The sequence below is a fragment of the Ylistrum balloti genome, unplaced genomic scaffold, assembly GCF_031769215.1.
Source record: "Ylistrum balloti isolate Yb309-2 unplaced genomic scaffold, AGI_CSIRO_Ybal_v1 Utg371114, whole genome shotgun sequence".
NCBI classification, from domain to species: domain Eukaryota; kingdom Metazoa; phylum Mollusca; class Bivalvia; order Pectinida; family Pectinidae; genus Ylistrum; species Ylistrum balloti.
The window spans coordinates 379,077-407,014 of record NW_026782612.1 but is presented as its reverse complement, the minus strand read 5'-3'; the positions used below and the strand labels follow the sequence as shown (position 1 = coordinate 407,014).

Here is a 27,938-nt window from a genome sequence, read left to right as displayed (position 1 = left end):
TACACAATTTTACAAAAATATCTACACAATTTAACAAAAATATCTACACAATTTTAACAAAATTATCTACACAATTTAACAAAAATATCTACACAATTTCACAAAAATATCTACACAATTTGAACAAAAATATCTACACAATTTAACAAAAATATCTACACAATTTCACAAAAATATCTACACAATTTTAACAAAAATATCTACATGATTTTAACAAAAATATCTACACAATTTTAGCAAAAAATGTCTGCACAATATACAGGGATATTTCAGGGATACTAACAGATCAACAGTATTTGTCTATTTACCTTTAAAGACAGGTAATATAGTTTTGAAATAAGTTGTAAGGTTTCTTCAAAATTTCTCTTTTAAGCAGATATTGATTTATGCGATACTGGCGCTGATTTTAACATATCAAACCCTGAAGTTCAGGAACTGTTGTTGGATCAGATTGTCATGCTGTCACTATTGTATTTTCATTAAATTTTTAAGTGTTCTTTGATTTTTTATTGAAGAACCTGTCACCAGATAGTGCCTCTGTGCTGGCTGACGTGAAACAGAGCCTGGAGAAGGAAGAGATAGAACTGGATCAGATGGAGTCCCAGATGAGGACAGGTAGTCGCCTCGTCAGGGAGAAGGAAAGACGTCTACGTCAGCTCAAGTCGCAGGTCCACACAGGCACAGCTGGTGTACATGTAAGGCAGTAATCATTTTGATGTATATATAGCTGTTTAAATCTCTTTGTGTATGATTATACAGCCTGATGGTTTTATGACCTTACTTCACTTCTTGCCAAAATATTACGAAATCATACTTCTCTTTTTCCCCACAGATTTTTCCTACACTTTGATTCTTGTATTTTTACTAAACCTATTGCAGTGCAAATATTTCCCAAGAAAAGTAATGGTTACACAGATTATGTTGGATGAACCTATTTAAACTCGACAAATTTTTTCTGAAAAAATATTGAATTTGAACAAAGAAAGACAAGAAATGAAGTGTTTCTGTTTCTGAATATAAGAATTGTCAGTGGGAATGTTTTTTTTTTGTTGAATATCATTATTGTTTATCGAGTTTGAATCCCCTATGGATTTTAACGTATCATGCTGAGAAGATAAAAAATGCTCCATACTCACACCCAGAATTGTCATTTTATTAACCATGTTATATAGCAATCAGAGAGTGACAGCGACATTGATTATTCACCGTTTGAGCACCACTACCGTCCCGCCAGTATGCCGAACCTTGACCTCAGTGAAGACGAGGGTAGCAGTGGCATTAGTAGCAATGACAACAGTCTCGACAACGTTATCAGGGGTAAGTGTCAAAGGTCAAAGGTGACTGAAAATATAACATTATTCTTGATAGTGTCATCTGTTATGAATGTCAAAGGTCAAAGTTAAGGTCAAATATACCAAAACTAAAAACAAAATCTTTTTCTTTCTTTGGGTAACAGTCAGATTATAGTCTTCAATATTTCTATTTCTGATTTGAAGCAGACGTTAGATACATTTTGGGGTATGAGCACCTTTACTTAGTCAAGAGTTTAGGCAAACAAAATTTGATTTTAAGTAATGATAGAGTGGATATTTATATATAACTTTTGTCTACATGTACCGAACAATTAAGTCTTCATAAAGTTGGTCAATAACATGCTAATTCCTATCAATATAAATTAACATTTCTTGATGAAAATGAAAGTTTTTTTTAAATTTTGATAGTTCTGGAACATATTTTTGATTGTTAAGTTTTTACCTGTACACTTGTGAAACATAGATGTATTGATGTCAAACTTTTTACCTGTAAAATGACACTAACTTTAGGTTTCCTGGTGAAAGAAATGGACCCATGGATGTCAATATCTTGTTTAGAATTGTATTGTGACTGTCAATGTTGATAAAATATCTTGATTTGTAACTTTTTTTTCATTATTAGCGCTGACGAAACAAAACAATCAACATCAGTCCTTAGGGCCATTATCTGTGAAAGTTAAACAAGATGGCGATCCTATTGCAGCCTCACTCCAAAAAATCAACACAGAGCTTGCTCAAATCATTACAAAGATAGGCACAAATAGTGCTCCAGTCACGCCACTGATAGGAACACAAGGTAAACATTTATATCATGTTTTTTAAGAACTGGTCCAAAATTAACAATGATATATAAATATATTTTGCTTGGTTGTGGGATATTATCATGTTTTTAAGATTTTGGTGTTAAAAAGGGTCAGCAGTCAGCGTAGCATTAATGAAATCATGATTTAATTAATTTTGTTCAAATTAAAATATCTGTTTTCTGTTTTATCATATGGTGTATTTGAGTACACTAAAAGAAGGATAAAGTTTCTGGAGTAATTTGTATCCATATTTCAACACCTGTAAAATTAATTTTTTTTAAATGTAGTAGCTGCCTTCATTATCGCCAGGATAACAAATTTTTCTAAACTTTTTAAATGAATTTACAATTTCAGGTTCAGGTGAAGGAAAAGCCTACAGTATACCTCTATACACTCCTCCATCACAGTCAACTGGTGTTTACAGCCCAGCGGTTGTACCCCACAGTCAGCCGATACAGGCCTGGGCTCCTCCAAACCCTTATATGTAAGTAGTGTACAATACAGGCCTGGGCTTCTCCAAACTCTTATATGTAAGTAGTCAGTGTACAATACAGACCAGGGCTCCTCCAAACCCTTATATGTAAGTAGTCAGTGTACAATACAGACCTGGGCTCCTCCGAACCCTTATATGTAAGTAGTCAGTGTACAATACAGACCAGGGCTCCTCCAAACCCTTATATGTAAGTAGTCAGTGTACAATACAGGCCTGGGCTCCTCCAAACCCTTATATGTAAGTAGTCAGTGTACAATACAGGTCAGGGCTCCTCCAAACTCTTATATGTAAGTAGTCAGTGTACAATACAGACCAGGGCTCCTCCAAACCCTTATATGTAGGTAGTCAGTGTACAATACAGACCTGGGCTCCTCCAAACCCTTATATGTAAGTAGTCAGTGTACAATACAGGTCAGGGCTCCTCCAAACCCTTATATGTAAGTAGTCAGTGTACAATACAGGCCTGGGCTCCTCCAAACTCTTATATGTAAGTAGTCAGTGTACAATACAGGCCTGGGCTCCTCCAAACCCTTATATGTAAGTAGTCAGTGTACAATACAGGCCTGGGCTCCTCCAAACCCTTATATGTAAGTAGTCAGTGTACAATACAGGTCAGGGCTCCTCCAAACCCTTATATGTAAGTAGTCAGTGTACAATACAGACCTGGGCTCCTCCAAACCCTTATATGTAAGTAGTCAGTGTACAATACAGACCAGGGCTCCTCCAAACCCTTATATGTAAGTAGTCAGTGTACAATACAGACCAGGGCTCCTCCAAACTCTTATATGTAAGTAGTCAGTGTACAATACAGACCTGGGCTACTCCAAACCCTTATATGTAGGTAGTCAGTGTACAATACAGACCAGGGCTCCTCCAAACCCTTATATGTAAGTAGTCAGTGTACAATACAGGCCTGGGCTCCTCCAAACCCTTATATGTAGGTGGTCAGTGTACAATACAGGCCTGGGCTCCTCCAAACCCTTATATGTAAGTAGTCAGTGTACAATACAGGCCTGGGCTCCTCCAAACCCTTATATGTAAGTAGTCAGTGTACAATACAGGTCAGGGCTCCTCCAAACCCTTATATGTAAGTAGTCAGTGTACAATACAGGTCAGGGCTCCTCCAAACCCTTATATGTAAGTAGTCAGTGTACAATACAGGCCAGGGCTCCTCCAAACCCTTATATGTAAGTAGTCAGTGTACAATACAGACCAGGGCTCCTCCAAACCCTTATATGTAAGTAGTCAGTGTACAATACAGACCAGGGCTCCTCCAAACCCTTATATGTAAGTAGTCAGTGTACAATACAGGTCAGGGCTCCTCCAAACCCTTATATGTAAGTAGTCAGTGTACAATACAGTGTACAATACAGGTCAGGGCTCCTCCAAACCCTTATATGTAAGTAGTCAGTGTACAATACAGACCTAGACTCCTCCAAACCCTTATATGTAAGTAGTCAGTGTACAATACAGACCAGGGCTCCTCCAAACCCTTATATGTAGGTAGTCAGTGTACAATACAGACCAGGGCTCCTCCAAACCCTTATATGTAAGTAGTCAGTGTACAATACAGACCAGGGCTCCTCCAAACTCTTATATGTAAGTAGTCAGTGTACAATACAGACCAGGGCTCCTCCAAACCCTTATATGTAAGTAGTCAGTGTACAATACAGGCCTGGGCTCCTCCAAACCCTTATATGTAGGTAGTCAGTGTACAATACAGGCCTGGGCTCCTCCAAACCCTTATATGTAGGTAGTCAGTGTACAATACAGGCCTGGGCTCCTCCAAACCCTTATATGTAAGTAGTCAGTGTACAATGCAGGTCAGGGCTCCTCCAAACCCTTATATGTAAGTAGTCAGTGTACAATGCAGGCCTGGGCTCCTCCAAACCCTTATATGTAAGTAGTCAGTGTACAATACAGGCCTGGGCTCCTCCAAACCCTTATATGTAAGTAGTCAGTGCACAATACAGACCAGGGCTCCTCCAAACTCTTATATGTAAGTAGTCAGTGTACAATACAGACCAGGGCTCCTCCAAACCCTTATATGTAAGTAGTCAGTGTACAATACAGACCAGGGCTCCTCCAAACCCTTATATGTAAGTAGTCAGTGTACAATACAGGCCTGGGCTCCTCCAAACCCTTATATGTAAGTAGTCAGTGTACAATACAGACCAGGGCTCCTCCAAACCCTTATATGTAAGTAGTCAGTGTACAATACAGTCCTGGGGCTCCTCCAAACCCTTATATGTAAGTAGTCAGTGTACAATACAGGCCTGGGCTCCTCCAAACCCTTATATGTAGGTAGTCAGTGTACAATACAGACCAGGGCTCCTCCAAACCCTTATATGTAAGTAGTCAGTGTACAATACAGACCAGGGCTCCTCCAAACTCTTATATGTAAGTAGTCAGTGTACAATACAGACCAGGGCTCCTCCAAACTCTTATATGTAAGTAGTGTACAATACAGACCAGGGCTCCTCCAAACTCTTATATGTAAGTAGTCAGTGTACAATACAGGCCTGGGCTCCTCCAAACCATTATATGTAAGTAGTCAGTGTACAATACAGGCCTGGGCTCCTCCAAACCCTTATATGTAGGTGGTCAGTGTACAATACAGGCCTGGGCTCCTCCAAACCCTTATATGTAAGTAGTCAGTGTACAATACAGGTCAGGGCTCCTCCAAACTCTTATATGTAAGTAGTCAGTGTACAATACAGACCAGGGCTCCTCCAAACCCTTATATGTAAGTAGTCAGTGTACAATACAGGTCAGGGCTCCTCCAAACCCTTATATGTAAGTAAGTAAGCAATTATCCTAGTAAACTTTATCACAGTGTATTTACATGCTTCTCCAATGTTTCCCATTACAACTGATGGTTTAGACTTTTACACATAGTTCCTGAGTTATTTAAATTTTCTTTTTATCTGTTATGTAAGATATGGTTAAATTGTGCAATTGTAACTAGAAAATTACTATTGAATGAAAAAATAGCAAGTGAAATAGTATTTCTTTTGTTGTTTTGTCATGAAGCTCTATAGGTTGATTTTTTACTCTCTGTTTTCACAGAAATAATCCTGCTCACCATGTGGACTATGCTTCCCTCGTCTTATCCGCCGAGCAGTCCTTGGAACGTAAATGGAGGAAATACTTTGGAGGTATAGATGTTATCTTGATATGTCCCCTACATAGTGAAGGGATACCTCTTACTGGTTCTTTCTCAAGTTTGGAAGTGCTAATTTGATTCTGATGAAAATCCCAGTCCAGATTTTACTGAAATATGCCACCAGGATAAAATAGTTTTGAATTGAAATTGTTTAGGCATTAGAACTAAATAGAAAATCTGTAACTGATCATGTATAAATACGCATTTTGTTACAGATCGACGACCTCCCCTTACCAGTGCTTCTTTGCCACCAGGTGGCGCTCCTGCTGCTTTTGGTCATACCACAGTCCGGTGAGTATAAAGTAAAACTTCACATCTGGAGAAGTGGTTTTACTCTTTAATCACCTCCTATCAAGATAAATGACGTTGGCATAGTTACCAGTAAACCCTGTACCCACAAAATTATGAAGGCATGCTGGAATGACCCTGTCTAGTCATCATTCTACAAAATAGTTCCTCCTGAGAAATGCTGAACAATTAACATATTTCCATTTTATGTGACAGCATTTTGTAACGTTTCACACTGCAACAGATTTGAATCAAAAATGTGATCTTTTTTGTGATGAATGTCATAGGTGTTTTTTTTTTTTTTTTAATCATTTTAGGGTTATGCTGTTCCTCTTTTATATCATTTGTTGGAGTGGGAAGGGGTTGGGGGGAGGGGGAATAAAAGTTACATATTGTTTATCAGGGGTAGTAATGATTACTCATTTCTGATGGGCTTTTTTTAGAAATAATTTGAGTTTTGCCACATTAAAAAGGAAAACAAAGGGTTTTTTTTTAAAAATAAGCCACCCTTCATGTTTAGAAGTTCAGACGAGTTTTCTAGGAGGTACGAATAAAACAGCATGAAAATTTTATATCAGGTCTGAAGATAAAGATAAAATCATGATTAATGTAAATTTTAAGTATGAACGTATTGTTTTGAAATACTTTCATGGTATGTGTGTATTGAAATGAAATTTCTGATGATATAAAATTGACTGACCAACAGGGACCAGCTTCGACAATACAGAATAACACTCCAGGAAAATTTGACAAGCAACCCAGCCAGTAGTCTCTCAACTCAAGATAAACTCTCAGAACAGAAAAGATGGCTTCAAAAGTTCGGCCAGGACATCAGCTTCGGAGCGTCTTTCGTCAAAGCTCCTGGATCTGATGCTGGATCTGTGTATCCTTAAAGTCAAAATCTTATGTTAAAGTCAAACTCAAATTCTGGAACTTGAAATTCTTCTTTTATTAAAATTGAATGAAAGAACTTTGGGTTGGATGTCCTCGTTAATCCATCCTTACTATTGGCACAGAATAATTTTGGTAAAGCAGTGTATTTTCCATTTTGGAAACCATATTTCTGTAATATTTTCAACTTTTTTTAAAAACCACATAAAGAAATTTATTTTTTGCAAAGCTGAGAGGAGGAAGACATTTTCATATTTGGGCAAATTGTATCTCGTAAGATCGTTTTTTTTTTCTCATTATTCCTTGCTGTAAAAAATAAGAGAATATAGTTATAGTATTCCTTGTTAAAGAATACAGCATGATGTTTTGAATTACTTAAATATTTATCATAATTTTAAAAAAAGATAACTGATGTTATTGATTTACGAAATCCGTCCATGAAAATGTAATATTGTTTGATTGTTTATATTGTAAGCTAACATTGCTGTACCAATAAAGCAATTCTGGGTTCGTTCTCGTATGGTCATCAAAAAGGAATCTCTTCATAACATTGAGTTTAAAAGTAATGTCTTAATGAGCGTGATTCTAGGACAAAACTGCAAATATTTTCATTGGATAATTTTATGTGTGAGATTTGTTGTTATTTGTTGTTGACTTGTTGATGTGTTTGCTACATGTAGGCACATTTTTTTATAAATTATGCAAAATGTTGGTTAATTAAATAAGAGTTCTCATGAAAGTAATTCAAGTTTATCTGTATTAAACGAACCCAGGTTTGTTGGTTTTAACAATTGGTTTCAAATTGAATGTGTTGTCACTAGAGCTTTAATTAATTGTAGTAATTATTAAAATGGCTTTAATCTGGCTAATATCTGATTGTGTTTAGACAGCTGACGTAATGAAATGGCTATAGGCTAACTAATTGATAGTGTTTTAACAGCTGATGTGGATGTTTATATGAGTGTCATATATATATACTTGTTGTTTTTAAAATTTAGTGCTACTTGCTAAAACAAATTCTTCGGCCTGCTTTACCCCTCAGAGCCATATAGACTCTCCTGTCTACTAACTTGGAACGGTTTATTGTGGTTTATAGGGGATAAAGATATATCAAGTGTGCTACGAAGCGAAATAGATTCATTTATTTAATATTTTTAAACACTTGTACAGCAGCTTAATTTAAAATTAATGTAATTTATTTATTTTACTTTAGTTTTAGTAATTCAACTTAAATGGCAAAAACTAAATGTTAAAAAAATGCAAGTTCATTGCTGTCACTTCTTGAATATGAAAGTCTAGAGATGTGTACTTAAAATTAGATTGCGTGCCCAAACGGGAAATGAACTTTTATCATGGTGACCACTTTCAAATGATTTCTTTTCGATAAGTTCAATAAAGTTACATGGATTGGATATTGGCTCACTTTCAAGATCACTGTGGTCAAATCTGTAAATAGTTTCTCAGCAACCAGGAGGCCTTTGACTGTTATAACGTATATAGAAATAACAGAATTCATCGAGTTATTGGGCTAGTGTATCTCTGAGTTATATTGAATTTTCCTCATTCGCCTCCCAGGCTTTAAAATGTTGTCCCCTATCATCTCTGAATATTCCTATCAGGACAAAACAGCAGTGTGATGTTTAATTCATCTTTTAGCTCTACAGTATCTAACACCAAAGTTGTATTAAAAGGTGCTATTCACTTGTGTGTCTTTTATGCAAACTTAGCAGGGAGCATGCTGCGATGAAGGGTTTCCAGGTAACGTCCTATGCGATGTACCTGGATATATTTAGTAAGGAAGGGATTGTAATGTATGGTATGAAAATGAAAGTCACAAAAATAAATTCCTCCAAGTAATTTGTCTCTGTTCAAGCTGTAGAACGTGTATGTTACAGGCTGTTTGGGCCACTTGTTTGCAGTGGAACCTCATTAGTCCACATGTGTTTGTGTTGAATGCCTGATACAGCTGGCGATTAGTTTGTAAACTTCAGAACTTGAAATCATAATGAAAATATATGACATGAAGATTATGGAAATCTTTTCACAGTATTTTATATGAAATCAGTTTCCACAGGCATGCACTGTTCAGTTTTGATGTTTTGTTTTCTGATTTCGATGAAATAACTTTGAATTCATTTGTAAAAGTGTGTAAATTATCTTTCTGATATCCAAAATTGACCCACTTATTTAATCAGTTACCAGCAAGCATGATACTTTATCACGAAATACAGCACATGTATAAATGTGATTCATGACATAACAAGGTTTCAAGTTGGACAATTCTTGGTTATAAATATGGCAACATAATTGTGATTACATATAACATGTCTATAGCAATAGTCTGGTTTACTTTGAGCTTTTAGTACAGTTGGATGTTGGAATATGTACATAAAACAAAAAGAAATGGATTGGATTTCTGCTGTTTATTGTAAGCCAGCAACTGGACTCTTCCTGCACCACTCACTATTTCCAGTTCCACATCTGTTACTTTTATATAGTGAAATTTTTATGTTTGATCACCTTTCATTTTCTTTTATTTATTCGTTTATATTTCAATTGTTTTTTTCTTTTTCATAATTGATTTCCTACTTGGAAACAGTGAAAGCTAATAAGTGAACTTTAAAGAAAAAGAAAAGTTTTACACGCATGATTGATTCCTTATTCACGAAAGAAACATTAAGAAAAAGCAAAGTTGAGAATTTTAATGTGAAAGAAAAGAAAATTTATACTTCACACATATGGTTAATGCCTACTTCACAAAGAAACTTTGTAAAGCATGCATTGTGATGATTAAAGATTAAATCAAAATGAAAAAAAAAAATTCCGGATTCACCAGCTAAAGTATACCTAAAGTGAAAGTGAAATGATACTTGGCATGAATACTGTACTAAAGTTTGCTTGGATTTTCCATTGTCTGTTATGTTAGCATGTCTGTAATGTATACACAACGGCTGGTGTACAGAGACAGTTTAATCTGTGATATCCACTTAATAGTTTCTGTTGAGGGTGTAGTTGCTAGGTGCTAGAATATAATCAAATATGCATATGGTTTATAGTGATCTTTATGGGAAACTTAATTTACTGTAAATTGGAATCATTCATTTTTCAGTTTTTAATTAGGGCCAGAGGAAAGAGACAGATATATTATTTATGTAATGAAATCATCTTGACTCCAATGCCAGAATCATGAACTTTTAATACTCCTGTTGTCTGCAGAATTCAAACCATAGCAGTCACAATGGATTTGCAAAGATATTGAGATTATATTCATGTTTTCGTCCATTTATTGATAGTGATAAGCAATTCCAAATTAAAGTTAGATTTGTTTTCACAAAAAAAAATTAACGATTCTTAACCTTATATTTTGCCTAAGATTTCTAAGCAGAACATTTCTTGACAGATATATTTATATGATATGAATGATTCCTGTTGAATTATTGATTACCAGGAAGGAAAATAAGTAAAAATATTCATCATAACAATAATATTTAGAGTGCACACCTTAAGTACTGTTTGTCTTGTAAAACCTGGTATGAATTTTTGATAGTTTTATGAAATCTAAGACAAGACAAAATTCACATGTTTACATAATCATCAAATACGAAAGCATCCATAATACTGAAAACACACATATAGTTTGCTGCTGCTGTTTGCTTTGGTTTGTTTGGAAAATACATTTTATTCTGTAGCTTTTCTCTCTCTTTCAGCAATTTATATCTGCTTTTAATTATAATGTTGATATTTAACAAGAAAGTAGAACCTTGTTATCCCCTATATTTGTACTTTTCAGCATTTTGGAACAATAATGATAAACAATTCATGAAGAACAATAGACCATTCATGAAGAACAATAGACAATTAATGAAGAACAAAAGACAATTAATGAAGAACTATAGACAATTCATGAAGAACAATAGACAATTAATGAAGAACAATAGACAATTCATGAAGAACAATAGACAATTAATGAAGAACAATAGACAATTCATGAAGAACAATAGACAATTCATGAAGAACAATAGACAATTCATGAAGAACAATAGACAATTAATGAAGACCAATAGACAATAAAGAAGAATAATAGATAATTCATGAAGAACAACAGACAATTAATGAAGACCAATAGACCATTGATGAAGAGCAAAAGACAATTCATGAAGAACAAAAGACAATAAAGAAGAACAATAGACCATTCATGAAGAACAATTAATGACAATTTCATGAAGAAAAAGACAATTCATGAAGAAAAATAAACTGAAGAACAACAGACAATTAATGAAGACCAATAGACCATTGATGAAGAACAATAGACAATTAATGAAGAACAAAAGACAATTCATCAAGAAAAATAGACTGAAAAACAATAGACAATTAATGAAAAACAAGACAATTCATGAAGAACAATAGACCATTCAAGAACAATAGACAATTCAAGAAGAACTATAGACCATTGATAAAGAACAATAGACAATTAATCAAGAACAATGGACAATTCATGAAGAACAATAGATAATTCATGACAAACAGATTTTGAAAATTTTCTTGAACCTTCTTTGTATTGTCAAGGTGTAGGATGAACAAGGCTCTACAGAATACTTACCTTACTTATCATTCTCTGCTTGTACTTTTTTTTACTGTAAACATACTAATTTTAGTGGTGATATAATTTTGTGGTAACCTGATTGTAGTGGTAGTCTTATTACAACATTAACCTCATTTTAGTGATAATTTGATCAGTCATTTAATCTTATTGCTAAGACGATTTTGAGGTAAACTTTTATTTTGCTGGTAAAGTTTTATCTTTGAAGTGTTTTAGTGTTGAATTGATTTTAGTGGAGAATCATTTTTAGGGATAATTTCATTTTACATGTGGTTGTGTGACTTGCAAATCTGATTTTTAGATGTAACTTGATATGATCTTCACAACAATTTGATTTATCTGATTTCATTTAGTTACTTGTTTTCAGGAGTCCCCTGATTTTAGTTTAAAAATGAAATTATTCAAAATATTCAAAATTTGTCTTTCACTAGCAGATGCTACTGCCAATGGCAACAAATAGTGTTTTCCGATCAGTATGTTTACAGTAGGTTTTTATTTTATATTCATTTCTTATTGTGACTGTTGCTCATATTTGATCAGTATTTAAAAATATATAATTTGTCTCTTAATTGTGATTATCTAACATCATTATCATACACATGCAGTTAAATTAGTTTCAATTTGTTTTTTTATTTATATTTGGAAACACAAAATTCTACGATGAATTTCAAAGTTTACTATGTTATAACAAAGTGTTCGTTTTATCAAACAATTACTTTTGAATTGATTTTCTATAGTATCCATTTCGTGATAGTTCACAAGCTATAAAATTCTTTTGTTTCAAGACCAATCAACATTTTATTCTCCTTGTGATACATGGAAGGTGATACTATACACAGGCATGCAAGATTATGCATTCATAAACCTACAAAGGAATAGGTGTAGTTTTTCATCAATGATTATTCCATTATGAACACAAATGTAACCCACATTGCACCCTGCACGTTTCAGTATCTAGCTGTCAAACCATAGCTTTGGTCACATGAGTAACAGTCACATTATGTCATTTCCTGTTTTTGTTTGACCTTGACCCTCATTCTCAGGAAGAGTTTTGGTGCTGGCTCAGTTTCAAGCTTAAGAATGGCTGACCCAACAATTTCATCGACACCTCAGCGATCTGTTCCCCCGGGCACTGCTCGGCTTGAACTGGATGAAAATGATGAGATCCGTGTCCGACATCTCAACTTCTAATATTTTTAATTTAGTGCCAAAAGGATTCCTACAAAAACTGCTCATCAACCAAAGTCGTCTTTGTTCTTAAAAAATAAAATACAAAATTATATCTATAATCAATTATTGTCGATGGGTACGATCTTTTTATATCAGGACCATTTGTATTAGTTTGTTCCTACTTGATATTTAAATCTCAGAGTAGTCAGTGTTTGCGGATGTCGTAAGACCTGTGTTAGTGAAAAAAGTTCAAAACTCAGAGCAGTCAATGTTTGCGGATGTCGTAAGACCTGTGTTAGTGAAAAAAGTTCAAAACTCAGAGCAGTCAATGTTTACTAATGTCGTAAGATCTGTGTTAGTGAAAAAAGTTCAAAACTCAGAGCAGTCAATGTTTACTAATGTCGTAAGATCTGTGTTAGTGAAAAAAGTTCAAAACTCAGAGCAGTCAATGTTTACTAATGTCGTAAGATCTGTGTTAGTGACGGAAGTTTAGATCTCAGAGCAGTCAATGTTTGCGGATGTCGTAAGACCTGTGTTAGTGAAAAAAGTTCAAAACTCAGAGTAGTCAATGTTTACTAATGTCGTAAGACTTTTTTTTGTTTGTGGCAAAATTTTTAACTCCGAGTAGTCAGTGTTTACTGATGTCATAATACCTGTGTTAATGACGAAAGTTAAAATCTTAGAGCAGTCAATGTTTACTGATGTCGTAAGACCTGAGTTAGTGACGGAAGTTAAAATCTCAGAGCAGTCAATGTTTACTAATGTCGTAAGACCTGTGTTAGTGACGGAAGTTAAAATCTTAGAGCAGTCAATGTTTACTAATGTCGTAAGATCTGTGTTAGTGACGGAAGTTTAGATCTCAGAGCAGTCAATGTTTGCGGATGTCGTAAGACATGTGTTAGTGACGGAAGTTTAAAACTCAGAGCAGTCAATGTTTGCGGATGTCGTAAGACCTGTTAGTGAAAAAAGTTCAAAACTCAGAGCAGTCAATGTTTACTAATGTCGTAAGACCTGTTAGTGACGGAAGTTTAGATCTCAGAGTAGTCAATGTTTGCGGATGTCGTAAGACCTGTTAGTGACGGAAGTTAAGATCTCAGAGTAGTCAGTGTTTGCGGATGTCGTAAGACCTGTGTTAGTGACGGAAGTTTAGATCTCAGAGTAGTCGGTGTTTGCGGATGTCGTAAGACCGGAGTTAGTGACAACAAAATTAATCTCAGCTGTCATTTTTTTATTTCGTATGTAGTAGTTAGCAGCAAAAGGTATTAAGTGCTGCAATGTCACTAGCGATTCATTGAAAATTTCATAGAGCGGGAATGTTAGGGGAAGTGTGAGAGAGTAAGTAATCAGCATTAATACAACAGGTGCTGTGTAAATTGTTTCTGTATTTTTCATCAATTAAATAGGCATGCTGTTACAATTGTAACCCACATACAGGGTTGTCTAGTTGCTGTTGAGAACAAATCAACTTTTTAAAAGGTTAAATTTTGATAAAATTCTCATAATGATTACACATTTCCTTGCATTTAGAAACAGAAATGTGTAGTTAAAGATTATGTACATGGAGGTTTATTTAAATCAACAGTGATGGACAAATTTTCTGTACAAGATGGCACTCGTGTATTCTGTACTGTGGTTTGAAGTTGAGAGCATTTGTGAATATCGGATACATTTGTAGGTAATCGTAAATCATAAATAGTCAGATAGAGCTGTATAGGAAATATCATGTGATTGAAAGTTTCCTAGTAGTCTACTTGGACCGGTCTATAACATAGCATTCATTCTTTTGAAAATTTCGCAAGAATTAATTGTAATTAATGTGTTTAGGAATGATAGAGTTCACTGTTGTTAGAATAGCTTATTATTTAAGAAACAAGTTCCCTTAATGGTTGTGTGTATAACTAGTGTTAAAATCATTTAGCCAAATGTATATAGATTTGAAATTCTGTTCCTCATTTTGTAAATATTCATGATGATTTTTTATTTCCTTGTCCAAGACATCGGTTTTATTTCTTTTCGTTTGATACTCAGAAAGCCTTTTAGCTGTGATATTGATCCAGGTGTATACGCTAAGCTCATAAAGAACGACAAAACTTAGCAGTTGATCCCTCAATTACGGCTTGAACACACTTGCCTATCAGTTTCAGCTGGAAAGCATAGTATGGTGATTTAAAACATGACACACTTCTTAATTGGAAAGAATAAGTAGATAGTTGAATTTTTGTGTAAGACCTCTGTCTGTCTATGATAAACTTGAAATGTTTTCATCTTGAGGGGTATTTTTTTACATAAATTCCTGATTATTTGAAGTGCTTTCACATTTGTTTAAATGAAAACCCGTTATACATCAAATGAAGTGAAATTCAACGCTTCTGAAGAACTAGGATGCCTGGAGGTATATTTTTCTATTTTGCCTTCTTCAGTATGGTGTTTAAGTCTGGGCTCCACTTGTAATCAAGTTGTTTTTCATTTAGACCATTGATAATTCTTCAAGGTCGTAATATGTGAACATAATATAGGGTGAACTAGTTTGTTCCGCTGTAATATTTTGACACGAGTCACTGAGAATATGACATTGATTTTGAATTAGTCATGAGCTCATTTGTACATAACTCACATTAATTCTACCACTGTCGAGATATATGATAAAATAAGTGTTAAACAACTTCTATAATTATTTCTAATGCAGCTAGGTTCTACTACAACGATTTGCAGGAAAAATAGGAGGATTATGTGGAGTCGGAATTGAAATAAATATTTCATTGCAATATTCCTTGTGATTGTACATACCACGCTTTATACATTTAATTGGTTTTCAGGTTTTGCAGTTACGAGTGATCTGAAAGTATATGTATTTTTTTGTCTATTTGTAAAATACATTTTTACTTTAACTGTTATAAAAACAAAAAAAAACCAGAAATTCTGAAATGCTTTCTCTACCTCATTGTTGGATTCCATCTGATGAAGATGATTAAAATAATTGTATTGGAAGTTGTAGTCGAACTACAGTTTCTTTATCTGTACTAGTCGGACTATACGGCTTATGACGAAAATATCGCTATCTACTTTCTTCACTAATATTTATGAAATAAAAGATAAGTACCAAATAGATGGCTTTTCAGATCTGTTTTATGTCTGATTGAAATATTTTAGGGAAGTTTTATTTCTGTATGTTACGTTGTATAAATTATAAACACAATAACACTATTGATAAAAACATATCTGTTAAGATTAGTTATGTTCATTTTGGCCATTATATTTTACCAAATATCGAAACTTTAACAACTTTACGATAAAAACCTGCAATATCACGATATTTATCAGATTAAACATGGGTCAGTACACTAGTAAACGAAATTTTAATGTATTGTAAGGTATTTTTTCTTGTCTAAAATATGAGATATAAATGTGACCTTATGTATATCTTCAAGACACCTTGTCTTTTCTTTTGCTATTTAACGGAATAAAAATCAGCACGACGGTTCGGAATAAATAAAAAACAGTTTCAATTAAATGAATACCTCTGATAATCATTTTTTTTTTTTTTTTTTTTTTGTTTTTTGTTTGTTTTGTTTTTTGTATTTTTTTTTCATGTGCTAGTCTTCATATGAATATTTGCCGGTTCATTTTATTATAGTTTCATTTCCTCAAATATCAAAGGTCAGCTTTCTGTACTCAAAATTATATGTGTAAACTATGCAATATCATCATATACTTTGTAAAAATATCAATAAAATGTATATTTGTAGAAAGGAGATGTTTGTTTATTGTTTATTTTGATAGAGTGATGTATAATGTTGTTGTGTTGATCTGGGAGATGTAATTATCATTAATATTGTCTTCTATTTGAACATCGTAGTAAACCTGATTGGTGCTAAAGGTTATTTTCGCGTGCTACAATTTCAGTCTAAGCAAAGGTGCTAGGTTGCATACGATCCGTTCCAAATCAATGATTTCGTTTTCACACCTGATCAGATTCTGGTTTTCATACGATTGTGAGAAATTTTGTCTTGTTTTATATATACATGCATATATTGTGTACTATTGTGTTTGTTTCCATTAAACAAACACTGAAACAAATCTTGAATCATTCCTGTAGTAAAACACTGTGTCACTGCCATTTTAATCAGATAATCCTGCTTTTATTACACAATCGCCGAATTGATCCGTCATATCGAACCACATTGTACTCACAAGCGTAAAAAAGCAAAAAAGGGACCATAGTTTCGTGTTTAATATTGTAAAAACAAGTTTAACAATGTGTTTGATAAGAAGCCATCACTTTCCAAAAAATCAATATCCTTGATTATGAAAAAGGACCTTTTCAGCTGAATATCTCTCATATCTAGTGATGGTTCGGTGCTAGTTTTGAATATTTTATATGTGCAAAGTTGTCATTGGCTCAAAAGTGAAAATTAGCAGGTACCACTTGACTGAACGAAGTAAACAAATATGAATTAATAACTAAATATTGTGTGTTATATAAGATTAACGTGAAACCTTATAATATTTGTGGATTGAGAAGATGAGTTAATGAGGTAATGGACAAAACAACTCCCAACATAACATCCTCTAACTTCTAGGGGTTACCAAAACTTCTAGTGGTTATCACTTACAACATCCTCTAACTTCTAGGGGTTACCAAAACTTCTAGTGGTTATCATCACTTACAACATCCTCAAACTTCTAGGGGTTACCATCACTTACAACATCCTCTAACTTCTAGGGGTTACCATCACTTACAACATCCTCTAACTTCTAGGGGTTACCATCACTTACAACATCCTCTAACTTCTAGGGGTTACCAAAACTTCTAGTGGTTATCATCACTTACAACATCCTCAAACTTCTAGTGGTTATCATCACTTACAACATCCTCAAACTTCTAGGGGTTATCATCACTTACAACATCCTCTAACTTCTAGGGGTTACCATCACTTACAACATCCTCTAACTTCTAGGGGTTACCAAAACTTCTAGTGGTTATCATCACTTACAACATCCTCTAACTTCTAGGGGTTACCATCACTTACAACATCCTCTAACTTCTAGGGGTTACCATCACTTACAATATCCTCTAACTACTAGGGGTCACCATAACTTACAACATCCTCTAACTTCTAGGGGTAACCTTAACTTACAACATCCTCTAACTACTAGGGGTAACCTTAACTTACAACATCCTCTAACTTCTAGGGGTTACCATCACTTACAACATCCTCTAACTTCTAGGGGTAACCTTAACTTACATCCTCTAACTTCTAGGGGTTACCATCACTTACAACATCCTCTAACTTCTAGGGGTTACCATCACTTACAACATCCTCTAACTTCTAGGGGTTACCATCACTTATAACATCCTCTAACTTCTAGGGGTTACCATCACTTACAATATCCTCTAACTTCTAGGGGTCACCATAACTTACAATATCCTCTAACTACTAGGGGTAACTATCACTTACAACATCCTCTAACTACTAGGGGTTACCATAACTTATAACATTATCTAACTGCTAGGAGTTACCATCACTTATTACATCCTCCAACTTCTAGGGGTTACTATAACTTACAACACACTCGAACTTCTAGAGGTAACCATAACTTCTAGGGGTTACCATAACTTCTAGGAGTTACCATCACTTACAACATCCTCTTATTTCTAGGGGTTACCATCACTTACAACATCCTCTATCTTCGAGGGGTTACCATCCCTTATAACATCAATCAACTTTTAGGGGTTACCATATCTTATAACATCCTCTAACTTCTAGGGGTTACCATCACTTATAACATCCTCTAACTTCTAGGGGTAACCATATCTTTGATTTAAACATATTTTATTTGTACAAAGTATACAAGCAGGATTGGGCACAAGTTTTCTAACTTATATAAAGCCCTTTCCTATAAAATTTTACATAATACATATTAGCAAGACAAGACGACATGTTTAAATACAATTATAATATACAGAGAGAGAGAGAGAGAGAGAGAGAGAGAGAGAGAGAGAGAGAGAGAGTTTAAATAACTTCATGTAGAGCGGTCTCTCCTGATACAAACAACACAAGTAAAAATACAAAACGCTTTTCATAACTTTCAAACTTTTCTACAGTTCATCACATCCCGTGCGAATATCGCTTTCTCCTGGCATCCGGGTCCTTCATAAAAAAAAAACCTCACACCTTGTGTCGGAGCAAGGAGTGACCAAATATTTTTACATTTATCACAGAAGGAGATAGAGGGAGGTAGATAGACAGATAAAGATCAAAATCTGTTTGAATTAAGTATATATTGCTGAGTGATTTGACATATTTTTACATTATCTTCATATGAGTAGATAATACTACCATGTAGGAGTAACTGCAGGTCTAGAGGGATAAAATTATTTAGTTCTCGGTACAGAATGGCTCTCTGGTCCGAATAAATATTACAAACAAAAAAATAGTGGTAAGTATCTTCAACAGGGTGTCCACATTGACAGAAACGATGATCTATTAGATTGGATCTGAAAAGATCATTATTTAAGGTACTGGATTTATTTCTTAACCTAGCGTGTAGTATATTAGCCTTACGACTACCAAGCAAATAATAATATGGAACTAGTGTAGTGGGTCGAAGAGAATGTTTAAAGATAGAGTAAGAAACACTTTGTCTAAGTTCAAGTTCAAGTTGGTTCCAAAGTCGGATAGTGGTTGGAAAGAAAGATAAGTTTGTTAGTTGTAGTCTGAAATTTAGTAAAGAATAATTTTGTGCATTACGGAGGTTATATTGTGAATTTTCAGATACTAAAGGGGGCAATAGAGTAGACAGATAATTTGGAGTGAGATTATTAACTATTTTGTAGAAAAGCTGTAGTTTTCTTCTAGTGCGTCTTTCTGATAATGGTTCTAGACCACTCTCAGAATACAGTGATTCTCTACTGGTATAAGAGGGTAAACCAGTGATAATTCTGATAGATTCTAACTGAAGTTTTTCAAGTTTGTCTGCATCACTGAGAGAACACCCATCCCAAACTTCACAACAGTATTCTAATAATGGAAGTATATAAGCCTTATAGATTTTGACTAAAGTTTGTCTATTTAACATGTATTTTAATTTACGTAGGATACTTACCTGTTTAGATACATCTTTACAAATGTTTTCTATATGTTTACCCCATTTACAATTCTCATCTAAAGTTACACCTAGATGTTTATGATGTTCAACAAAATCGACACTCACATTATTAAATTTAATATCTATGACATGATCATGCTCTATGTTTGAAATAAGTAAGGCTTCCGTTTTTAGGGGATTAAATTTTACAAGCCACTTTTCTGCCCAATGTTGAATTTTAGCTAGGTCGTTATTAATTTTGGTTTCAATGTCCAAAAGGGAAGTACCGGAACATAATAATGAAGTATCATCGGCAAACAGTTTAGAAAGACTTTCAAGGTTATCAGCTATATCATTTATATACAAAATAAAGAGTAAGGGGCCTAATACTGAACCTTTTGGAACACCTGAACTTGTAGATTTAACGGAAGACTTACTATTTCCTACACAAACTTGCTGTTTTCTGTTACTGACATAGTTGTTCAGCCAAACTAAAAGTTTTCCACATATACCATGATTTTCTAATTTCACATTCAGTCCCTTGTGCCATACCCTGTCGAACGCCTTAGAAATATCACAAAAAACTAAACATGTTGACTCAAAATTTTCCATATTTTCACATAATGTATGATAAATTTCAATAATTTGATGAACAGTAGAATGAACAGGCTGGAAACCTGACTGGTATTTAAAAATCAAAGAATTATCAAGTAAAAAGTTATTTAGATATTTTACAACCAAACGTTCAAAAACTTTGCCAAAAGTACTGAGAAGAGCTATTGGTCTATAATTAGAAGACTCATTTTTATTCCCTTTTTTGTATAATGGCATAATTAAAGCTAGTTTCCATTGTGACGGAAAGATACCAGTATCCAAGGAAGATCTAAAAATTAGAGATAATGGATATGCTATCGCCTCTGCAGTATTTTTTAACATAATGTGACTTATTGTATCACTGCCAACAGCTTTATTAACATGTAAAGATTTTAGAATGTCAGTAATGTCGTCTAATTGAAATGGTATATCTGATAGAGTAGCGTCCGTCCGTAGCTCTATTTCTGGTATGTCAACGTCAGTATCGTCAATGGTAGAAATGGAAACAAAGTAATCATTTAGAATATTGGCTTTACCTTCATCTGTCATTTCAAGATTTCCAAAATTGCTAATAAGGGGAGGTATGTTATTTGTTGAGTCAGATGTTTTTAGAAGTCTGCGGACAATTTTCCAAAAATTTCTGGGGTTCGAGTCAGAATAACGATCTAAAATACCATTTATGTCCGCATAGAAATTTTCTTTAGTACGTTTCTTTAAATTATTAACATGATTACGTTGTTTCCGGAAGTTAGTCAGATTGCCTGGAGTGCGGTTAGTTTTAAATTTTTTTAGTAGTCTGTTTCTTTTCCTAATTTCACGTCGTAATTCCGAATTGAACCAGGGCTTGTCGTTAGGTCGGATAGTAACAGTTTTTGTCGGTATGCATTCCCTGGCAATGTCTAGGTATCTGTTTGTAAATGATTCACACATATCATCCGGGGAATGCGACGTCGTAAATAAATCTAACCAGTCAGTGTCGTTTAGTTTGTCATTAAAAAGTTCAAAATTTGCTTCTCTATAACAAGTAATTTTGCGTTCATATGCCCTTTTAACAGCAGTCTCAACAGTCAGTTCAACAGATGTCGCTTTATGGTCAGAAAGGCCGTTATCTATGTCAATTACGTCAGAAAAATTAGAAATACACGTGTCGGAGAGAAAAATTGGGTCAAGTAGTGTAGCAGTCGTGCGTCCAATGCGTGTCGGGCTGTCTATAACGTTGGTCAGGTGAAAAGAGTGAACAATGTCAGTAAGTGCATGTGTGTTTTCTATGGTCAGGAGATCAACGTTAATGTCACCAACAACAACTATATGCGTAGTTTCATGAAAAGCGGATTCTAGAGAAAGTCGAAAGTGATTCCAAAAGGCGTGTGAGATATTCGGAGGTCTATATAAAGTACACAACAAGTATTTCTTCCTTGGAAACTGGATCTCCGTCCAAATAACTTCACCCACCCGAAATTCTAAATCAGCTCTACGACGGGTGCACAAGAGCCTGGATGTGTATACAGCTATACCCCCACCCGGAGATCCCCTATCCTTACGGTATAATTCATAACCATCTAAGAGTACGTCAGCATCCGCTATAGATGTATCAAGGTGAGTCTCAGTGACACAGACAATATCAAAATCAGATGTCAAATTTTCTACTTGAGATAATTTATTCCTCAAACTACGGATGTTAAGGTGAAAGATAGATACATCGTTATTTTCAGAGGGGCCAGGGTTAGGATGGATATCATTACAGACTAGTAGAAGGAGATGCAGTATTATCAGGAAACATGAATTATCAGTTATACAAGAAAGAAGGACATGAAAGAAACAGCACAATCTTGTTAAGATAAATATCACTCTAAACCTGAAGTCATTAAAACACTTAAACATATTTATATAGATGAAAAACTTTTGTGAAATAGGTATACCGGTGATACGAAGATAGAAACAACCGATAGCCGCCCGATACTGGGCTAGATCATTACCCTTGATCGTCAAACAATAACTTAAACATCGAGAGGCCATCGGTCAAATAAACCACAGTTAAATTAAACATGTAATTGTCAAAACACTCAGTCTTAAGGGATGATATATATAGGTCGTGACAGGAATGGTGAAAGGTGAGAAAGAAGAAAATATAGAGAAAGGACACATAAACAAAACACCTAAGTATTCTTATGTGGAATGTCATAATAGGATTGATGGAGAGGAAAAATAGAAAATGGTGAAGTACCTAGATTTGTTATAGAATAATTCTATAAAACAATATGAAACTTCTGTAGTCACTAAGTGAATATAGCTTTCTTTAAAATGAATTTCTATGTACAATAATATGATTCCATCTAGACATGAAAATATTACAGAAAGTGGAAATATTACCAGACTTGCACACAGACACACTTACACGAAACCACACACACATGCATACCCTATACACTGATAAGGACAATTTACAGAAGTATTCATACAGGCACACAAGTAAAAATACACATGTAAAAAATAAACACATACAGCAACAGGAACTATGTACAAAAATATGCAAATTCATTGCATAGATCAAAATGACAATACATGTACAAAAATATCTTATCGGTATACTACACACTATATGTCGATAAACATATAAATTACTGTGTAACCAAGTAAATACCTGGTGTTTTAACACACAATTACAATGCAGCCATGTAAATACCTAATGTATAAACATATAATTACTGTTTAACCAATAAATACTTGATGTATAAACATGTAACTACTATGTAACCATGTAAATATCTGATATAAGAAAACATGTAATTACTCTGTAATAACTGATATTTAAACATGTCATTACTATTAGAGCCATGTAAATACCTGATGTATAAACATGTGATTACTGTAACTGTGTTATCATGTGAGTACCTCCTATATCAGCATGTTATTACTGGATAACCATGTAAATATTGGATGAATAAACATGAAATTACTGTAAAACCATTTGATATAACATAAATCAACTTGCAATTACTGGATAACAAATTAATTACCTGATGTTTCAACATGTAATTACTGTTTAAATATCCAAATACATCTTGTAACAACATGAAATTAATGTATAACCATTCAAATACCTGATGTATTAACATGCAGTTGCTGTGTAACCATGTAAATACCTGATAAATAAACATGTAGTTACTGATTAAACATCTAAACTCATCTTGTAAAAACATGAAATTTATGTATGACCATTTAAATACCTGATATATCAACATGTGATTTCTGTGAACCATGTAAATACCTGATATATTCACTTGTAATTACCGTGAACCATGTAAATACCTGATATATTTACTTGTAATTACTGTGAACCATGTAAATACCTGATATATTCACATGTAATTACTGTGAACCATGTAAATACCTGATATATTCACATGTAATTACTGTGAACCATGTATATATATATTCACATGTAATTACTGTGAACCATGTAAATACCTGATATATTCACATGTAATTACTGTGAACCATGTAAATACCTGATATATTCACATGTGATTTCTGATATATTATATTCACTTGTAATATATTTACTTGTAATTACTGAACCATGTAAATACCTGATATATTCACTTGTAATTACCGTGAACCATGTAAATACCTGATATATTTACTTGTAATTACTGTGAACCATGTAAATACCTGATATATTCACATGTAATTACTGTGAACCATGTAAATACCCGATATATTCACATGTAATTACTGTGAACCATGTAAATACCTGATATATTCACTTGTAATTACTGTGAACCATGTAAATACCTGATATATTCACATGTAATTACTGTGAACCATGTAAATACCTGATATATTTACTTGTAATTACTGTGAACCATAAATACCTATATTCACATGTAATTACTGTGAACCATGCAAATACCTGATATATTTACTTGTAATTACTGTGAACCATGTAAATACCTGATATATTCACATGTAATTACTGTGAACCATGCAAATACCTGATATATTTACTTGTAATTACTGTGAACCATATCTTATAACATCCTCTAACTTCTAGGGGTTACCATATCTTATAACATCCTCTAACTTCTAGGGGTTACCATCACTTATAACATCCTCTAACTTCAAGGGGTTACCATCACCCACAACATCCTCTAATTTCTATTGGTTACCATCACTTCTAGGGGTTACCATAACTTATAACATCCTCTAACCTCTTGGGGCTACATCAATGCATATTTTAATTTTAATTGCAGAATAGAATTGTGTATGTGACGTTATACAGAGCCACAGATTTTGCGGAGGAGGAAAAAAAATCCTCCGATTCTTGATGAATAATTTTATCTCCGAAATATAATAAATATGAGAAACAACACCTTCTCATCTGTCCTGGACTACTGCTCAATACCGTGATCGTATGAGGGATTTGACGTACATAGGCCTAGTAACATCCGTCTTGTAATGTATCACACGCAGTCCAGTGACGCAGTAAAGTGTGACCGTACTAGCTTATGTGTAAATTACAAGGCCTACTGACTGTCACATTTGATCGATTTGATCGATAACATGCGGTGACAAAGGCTGTTAAATTATTCCCAATTTTGAATTTAATTCAAGACATTCTGAAGCCAATGATTTGTTCATACTTGACATATATTTTGTTTCTAATAATCAAGACTGAAACACATAATTTTATCAACACAGCCTGCTTTTGATTTATAAGCAATTAACTGCACATGTTATGTGCAGTGTTAACATATAAACTGTGCCGTCAGTACCGCGTTGATAAACAGTTATTTTATCTAGAAGCTAGTCTCACTACACTAATGACTAATATAAATATATAACTGTTACCTAACAATAGGGTTAATTTGTAACATCCTATATACAAAAACAATACAACGTTACAGGTACAACAATATAAATATCTACATTTGTAATAAATTAATTGGTTTCATCATCCAAAGTAAGTTCAATATATCTTTATAACCAATACCAACACTAACTATCAAATCAATATGAATACTATCTATGGTATCAGCTGTCTTCACAATTAAAGGGAAATATTCCACACTTCTCAGACCTAAGATAATTGTATCAGGGATCGATAACCTGCATATGATTCTAAGCATCCTCATGGAACATAAGGGCTGTATATGATGCAGCTTATTATATCAATAAACTGTACTTTGTCTAATTTTCGTTTGTATCAATAAACTGTACTTATTTTGACGAGCAGCGATCATATTGAACATGTTTTACAAGATAAAAAAACCCACATTATATCCTTAAAACTCTGTAACGGATTTTTCTTAGAAGGTATTCGCCTGCCCCAGGAAGTTTCTTACGTGGTTCGTGAGAATTAATGGTAACAAATTCTATAGGCACAAATTTAAAATGACTACGAGATATATCACAATACAGGCCGTGAAGGCACGCACAGTGCCCATAAACACGACAAAATGCAACAGTGACAATGTTGAAATTAATGCCTTGACGAAAAGTGTTTATAGTGTGAATAGGACTTAGTCAGGTCAAATGCAGCCTATGTACTCCTAAACGTTAATACAATTATGATTGACCCTTTTTGTGAACTTTGTTTTTCTTTGTATCTTTGGTGATGAATTGTTCTCGTGAATTCAGTAAACACGTGATCCTCAAAACTCAGCTAATTAATATCCATGCACGACAAATGTTGTATACATCTGTGTCATATATATGATTCTAGACACATGTTGTCATCACTTTTGCTGTTGTTGTATCCTTGAAAAGGCCTATGAAGATATCTCATAATTAGCGATAGTCAGGTTTTGTTTAGTCTTCGTATAGAGAAAAGTTATCTTCTTTTGTCAAACAAATCATATTGTTTTGGTAGAAGACGAATGTTGATTTGAAGTATTGCCTTACCTTATTAATTTTCAATTTATGAATACCACGAGATTTCTTGTCGTATTCGTAGTAACATAAAGGATCGCTTACGTCAAATCTTCAGAGTATTTCACACACGAAAGGACAAGCCAGGCTGCACTCATGATCATCCAATTTACCGTCATATATAGCAGCACACGGTGTGTACTCGTTCACGACTGAAAGGTACGCGGGAAGGCCACTGCTCCAACTCCAGGTACCATTAGCATTTTGGGAAGCCCCGATTCTCCAAGCACTTTCTGTAACATGGCAATTACTCATAACCAAGATTAATGTAGACAGATTGAGGAATACTGACACATACACAACGTTATAGGTATGTTCTTTTATCATTAAAACCTCACAATGAAGCTTTTAAGATTATTTTCAATACTTCTGCAATGGTCAACACAACCATGAACCGTCATCAGAGCCAACACTGACACCGATCATTGACCACTTCAATACGTTCAGACGATTAAATTGCATCCACCTGTTTCATGAAGTGCATGAAATGGCAATTTCAAAAACTTTATTTACAAATAATTAAGAAATCTCTTAATTTTTATGTATGACTGAACAATAATTTTGTCGATATGCAAGGAAACAACTTTGTCCATACACCATTCTTCTTAGTATACGAATGTACAGTAAAAACTGGATAAGTCGAAGTCGACGGGACCAAATGAAATGTTCGACTTATCCGACGGTTCGACTTAACCGTGTTTTTTATGAATGGATACATTGTGCATCGAAGTTTGACCCTATATGGTATAAATCCTTAATTTATTTTTGTAGATCTTAAAAAGTAGTGATAATATTGAAATCATCATCAGCGTGCGTGCGTTAGATTTTAAGTATGTGCGATATAGACCGATTCTCAACAATATTGATATTTACAGAACTGATTACCGTGTAGTTAGTCATTTTCTCGGGGATGGTACTTTCGATATTTGTGTGTATTAAATGTCATTTTAATCGCGAAATTTAATTTGTTTAAATATAACCCGATCGGTTTAAATGGAAGCCGAGAAAAAATTTGACCCTTGGTAATTACCAGCTATACAGTATGTATAAGAAAAGAACATCCCAACATGTGATTTAATCAAAATTTAAACTAAGGCAAAAAGAAAGGCTCCCGAAAAAGAACAAGGAGAAAAAGACAAAGTGTTCTAGAAGGGTAAGCGTCTTTTGCTTCATCGACACTCGCAATGATTACTCTACAATCAATAATTAATATATATGATTGTAGAGTAACAATAAACTTCTTCCAAATGGACAAAAATAGTATAACCAGAGGTCATGATAAGAAAATCTTCAAAAAACGATGTCGTCTTGACAGACGGAAGCATTTTTTCAGTCAGCGAGTAATTGACTTATATAATAGTTCACCACAAAAGTTGTCAGTGCTAAATCTGTGATTAAAATTTGTACTTTGTAGCCGTTAAACTGGAAGTTAAATCTATTTTATTATGCTTTCTAATGTACATGATATGGACATAGAGGATGTGAAGCCTGCGTCCATTATTTATGCTATTAAATGCTATTAAATGTCAGCCCAAGTAATTGGTGTCAAGTTCTCAAGTGTGAAGAAGGTATACAACAATGGAACCAACAGATAAACCAA

At 34.1% G+C, this 27,938-nt stretch overlaps 2 protein-coding genes across 2 annotated transcripts in view; one reads left to right on the top strand and one right to left on the bottom strand.

The window, feature by feature from the left end:
* The window catches only part of LOC132560787 (centrosomal protein of 164 kDa-like), a 45,040-nt gene extending 28,798 nt beyond the window's left edge, over positions 1 to 16,242 (top strand). The window contains 8 exon segments of the mRNA XM_060225462.1: positions 516 to 687; positions 1,180 to 1,317; positions 1,936 to 2,109; positions 2,471 to 2,600; positions 5,679 to 5,767; positions 5,991 to 6,066; positions 6,770 to 6,944; positions 12,548 to 16,242. Coding sequence (XP_060081445.1) covers positions 516 to 687; positions 1,180 to 1,317; positions 1,936 to 2,109; positions 2,471 to 2,600; positions 5,679 to 5,767; positions 5,991 to 6,066; positions 6,770 to 6,944; positions 12,548 to 12,745 — 1,152 coding nt within the window. The 3' untranslated portion in view covers positions 12,746 to 16,242.
* Positions 16,243 to 26,392: 10,150 nt separating this feature from the next.
* The window catches only part of LOC132560786 (germ cell nuclear acidic protein-like), a 32,311-nt gene continuing 30,765 nt past the window's right edge, over positions 26,393 to 27,938 (bottom strand). Inside the window, exon 5 of the mRNA XM_060225461.1 lies at positions 26,393 to 26,571. Within this exon, the coding sequence (XP_060081444.1) occupies positions 26,393 to 26,571 (179 nt within the window). The remainder of the gene's footprint in view (positions 26,572 to 27,938) is intronic.